The sequence below is a fragment of the Neomonachus schauinslandi genome, chromosome 3, assembly GCF_002201575.2.
Source record: "Neomonachus schauinslandi chromosome 3, ASM220157v2, whole genome shotgun sequence".
Classification (NCBI taxonomy): Eukaryota; Metazoa; Chordata; class Mammalia; order Carnivora; family Phocidae; genus Neomonachus; species Neomonachus schauinslandi.
In genome coordinates, this window is record NC_058405.1 from 192,701,158 (window position 1) to 192,705,075 (window position 3,918).

At 63.1% G+C, this 3,918-nt stretch overlaps 1 protein-coding gene across 4 annotated transcripts in view; it reads right to left on the reverse strand.

The window, feature by feature from the left end:
- Positions 1–2,406: 2,406 nt before the first annotated feature.
- Positions 2,407–3,918, reverse strand: part of DTYMK (deoxythymidylate kinase) — a 12,739-nt gene continuing 11,227 nt past the window's right edge. For all 4 annotated transcript variants that reach the window (XM_044913484.1, XM_044913482.1, XM_044913483.1 and 1 more), the window contains one exon: positions 2,407–2,813. In XM_044913484.1, coding sequence (XP_044769419.1) covers positions 2,703–2,813 — 111 coding nt within the window. In that variant the 3' untranslated portion in view covers positions 2,407–2,702. The remainder of the gene's footprint in view (positions 2,814–3,918) is intronic.

Sequence of the window (3,918 nt, forward strand, 5' to 3'; positions counted from 1 at the left end):
GCTGGGGGCGGGGGGGGGGGGGGGTGGCGGCCCCCCCCCCCGGGCCCCCCAGCCGCGGGGGGAGAGGGGGGCCCCCGGGGGGGGGGGGGGGGGGGGGGGACTGTCGGCAGCCCCTGCAGCTGGTACAAACGGGACGTGGGCGACAGCCTGACCCACGGGGAGCTTTGTTTCATGTGTTTTGAAAAAGGCTTACTGAAGAGAATGTTGTTCATTCTTTGTAGTGTAGTTTGCAATTCTTAATGGCAAATAACAGTTTCAGTAGAAAACACGTGGTCGTCCGTGTCTTGATTTCTCCTCACGTTCTAGGTGGATGTGGGAAGACGGAGCAGGAACGTTGCCTAGGCTCCTGCTGCCACGGAGGGGGGCTGCTCTGGGGTGGGGTCTGGCGGGCGGCTGTGGCCTGCTCATCGCCCCAGACCCGTCCCGCGTCCCACCCAGCCTGCAAGTGGGGATGCTGTCCTTGGCCTCGCGGTCCCAGAAGTGAAAACCACAAGGGAACCTGCTTTTGGGAGAACGCACAGTAGCTCCTTCTTCGACAAGAAGCTTTGTAGAAAGCGTCCCCAGCGCGGTGTTAGCCTTAGTTTGCTTCATGAAAGCAGCGTCCCTCCAGGTGGGCTGAGACTGCTAGCCGCGGGCAGGCGCACGCAGGACATGGGCAAGGCCGTGGTGGGACGGTCGGGGGTGCCCCCCACCCTCCGGCGCTGCTGCGAGGGGCCCAGGGCAGACACAAGTGGGAAGCACTGAGCTGATCCCCAGCTGAGGAAGTCCACCTGCATCGTGGCCTCTAGAAAATGCCCGCGGGACCTTCTAGTGCTGGAACCGTCCTCCACACCCCGCAGCTTCAAGCCAGAGCCTTCCTGTCAGGATCCCGGAGGCCGGGGCTCCAAGTCAAGGTCTCTACAGGGCTGTTTCCTCCTGGAGGCTCCAGGGGACAAGGTTTACCTCTCTTGCCCCCCTTCTGGAAGCTGCCCGGGTTCCCTGGGTGCATGGCCCTCCTTCCACCTTGAGTGCCCTCTGACCCATCCTGCTGCCCCCCATGTCCCCTGACTAGGGCTCCTGCCTCCCTGCCAGAGACCCTGTGGCTGCGTCTTGGGCCTCCCCGGACGAGGCGGGATGGCCTCTCCTCTCCACCTCGCTGTGCAGGTGCCCTGTCCCCAGGCTCCAGGAGGACCGCGTGTCCATCTTCGGAGACCATCTCTCTGCCCACGACCGTGCAAAAGCCACTGGAGCCGGGGGCTCTGGACCGTGTCACAGCCCGTAACCCTCCCCGCCCACCCCCTGCCCCCGTTGGCCGGCCTGGCCAGATGTCTCAAGACACATGCTGTATTTCCTGAACAAAGTTTAAGTGTCGGACCGTTTCTGCCCCCGTCCCAGCCCCGCTGCCCCCCATGCGCGGGACCCTCTCTGCTCTGGCTGTTCCTCCTGAGGAGGTTCCTTCCACCTCTGGCCCCACAGCCCCAGCTCGCTCGCGCCGCCCCCCCCCCCCCCCCCCCGCCGCCCCGATGAGGCTGCAAGAGGCAGAGAGGCTGGTTTGGGGTCTTAGGACTTCAGGCTGACTCGCGTTTTCCTCACAGGGTGCATGGCCTCGGTTGTGTGAAGAAGCACGAAGGCAGCTATGGACAGTGCCGTCGGACCGTCCCCATGGGTGACCCCGGGGCTCTAGTCGAACCCCGTTTGCAGTTCTGATGGCTTCTGTCTCTCCGTGGCGGGTCCTCAGGCCCTGACCACACGTGTGCTGCCCGGTCTGGGTGCACGTAAGCAGACGCTTCAGATGCACGGCTGCACACGGCCGACGCCCGGCCGTCAGCAGGGCCGCAGGGGCTGCTGGAGTCCCCTCTGTAAGCAGATGACACAGAACTGCGTCTCCACGACTGTCCCCTTGTGGCCTCACTCAAGACCGCACAGCCACCAGCCACGCTCATCTGTCACATCCTTTGCCCCCTTCTGAGGTGCCACCCAAGGACTGGGACTGAGGGCCGGCTGCCCAGTGACCACAGACAAGGAACCCAGACAAGCACGGACCCTTGTGGCCACATGCAGGCTCTGCCCGGGCCCCATCGGAATCGCCGGGTCACCACTTGGTGTTCACACAGAGATCCCATCCCAGCCACAGAAGGCAGCTGCCCCTCCAGGTGGGGGGACCCAGACCCACTAAGTGGACGGGGGGATCCCTGCCTGCCCTCCGTCCAGCACTCTGCACTGCTCTCCGCTCCGGATTCTCCCAGAAGTCACCCCGAGCGGCTTCAAACGGGGCAGACTGACAACAGCGAGCGGCCGAGCCTGCGTCTGCAGCATTGAGACTGGACAGGCCCCCGTGCCCCGGGGACACAGCCCTCGCCCACTAGGAAGGACGCTCCATCAAGCCCACGGCGGCTAAGGAAAGCGAGAGCTTCTGCAGTATCTTTTCAAATGAATTTTTATTAGTGCCTGTAAGAAATTCGGGAGAATTTTAACTGCCATTTCACTGAAACTGCCTGCCTGTGTGTTAAATTCCCATACGAAAGCACAAAACACAGTAATTTACTGGTATCTTGGGGGTGAGAGAGAGGACCGAGGACAGCGGCACCACAGCACGCCCCGCGGGCTCCTGGGGGCTGACCCGCAGCTGCTTGTCTCTGCGTCCTGCTCCGTGAGCACGTCGTCCGGGCATCCACGTACCCCCAGCTCGGCCTCGCAGGACCACAGGAGGGGGCGCGGCATGGCTACTTCCACAGCTCCCCCAGCGGCCTCTGCGCGGCAGCCTGGATGGTGTACACACAGAGGGCGTGGATTTCCTTGTGGACATCTTCGATGCTTTTGGAAGCGTCGACCATCTGTCCCCACGGGGGGAGGCAGGAGGAAAAGAGAACCGTTAACGCTCGTCACTGTTCTCAGTGTGTGGTGATTTCAGACGGGGCTGGGTTCTAGAAGGGTACAGTACACATTCGGGTTCTTCATCCTACACCTTTGTCTGACCTTTGCCCTTGGCTGGGGAGGGTGGCCTCTGCCTGTGTCCTTGGGATGAAGCCACCCACGCTCCTGCTGTGGCCCAGTCTTGCTCCCGATCAGACCCTCACCCTCCCCCAGCTCGAGCCGGCGTGCGCGTCAGTGAGGCGCCCTCCCCACCCCAGCCGGTGGAGCTCCGATCTCTGCAGGGAGAGCCCCCGCCCCTCCCCCAGGCCATGCCTGGATGCTGCTCGAAGCTCAAAGAAGTTCTGCACAGAAGCCAACCCTGGGTCTGAATCCTTTCCTCCCGGGGAAGATGGTTTCGTCCTGACCCAGTCGGGCCGCTCTCCCCCTCGATGTGTGGATGCTGTGCCCTCACGTGAAAGGCGTGAGGACCTCCAGTCACTAAGGGAGCCAGCCACCCGAGAAACTGCTCTCCGCCCGAAGCAAGGGGGACCAAGCTAGACAGAAGCTTCTGTGTGCTCAGGGGGGTGCCCTGTCTCACTGCCGGTCCAGGCTCGGCCCTGAGGGGGCCTTTGGGGCAGCCAATTCTGGAGGAGCTGCGGGGGGTGCAGACTCGCTCACACGCGTGTGTGACCATTCCGTGAGGTCTGAGCGCTCAGCTCACAATGATCTGCACAGCCCAGGACTGCATGTGCGCTCGCACACGGCGTACTACACGCACACGCAACCTGCGTACAGACTCGCACATGGGCGTACTACACGCACACGCACCCCGCATACAGACTCGCACACAGCGTACTACACGCACACACACCCCGCATACAGACTCGCACACGGGTGTACTACACGCACACGCACCCCGCGTACGGACTCGCACACGGGCGTACTACACGCACCACGCGTAGACTCGCACACGGGCGTACTAAATGCACACGCAACCCGCGTAGACTCGCACACGGGCGTACTACGCACAAGCACCCCACGTACAGACTCGCACATGGGCGTACTACACGCACACGCACCCCGCGT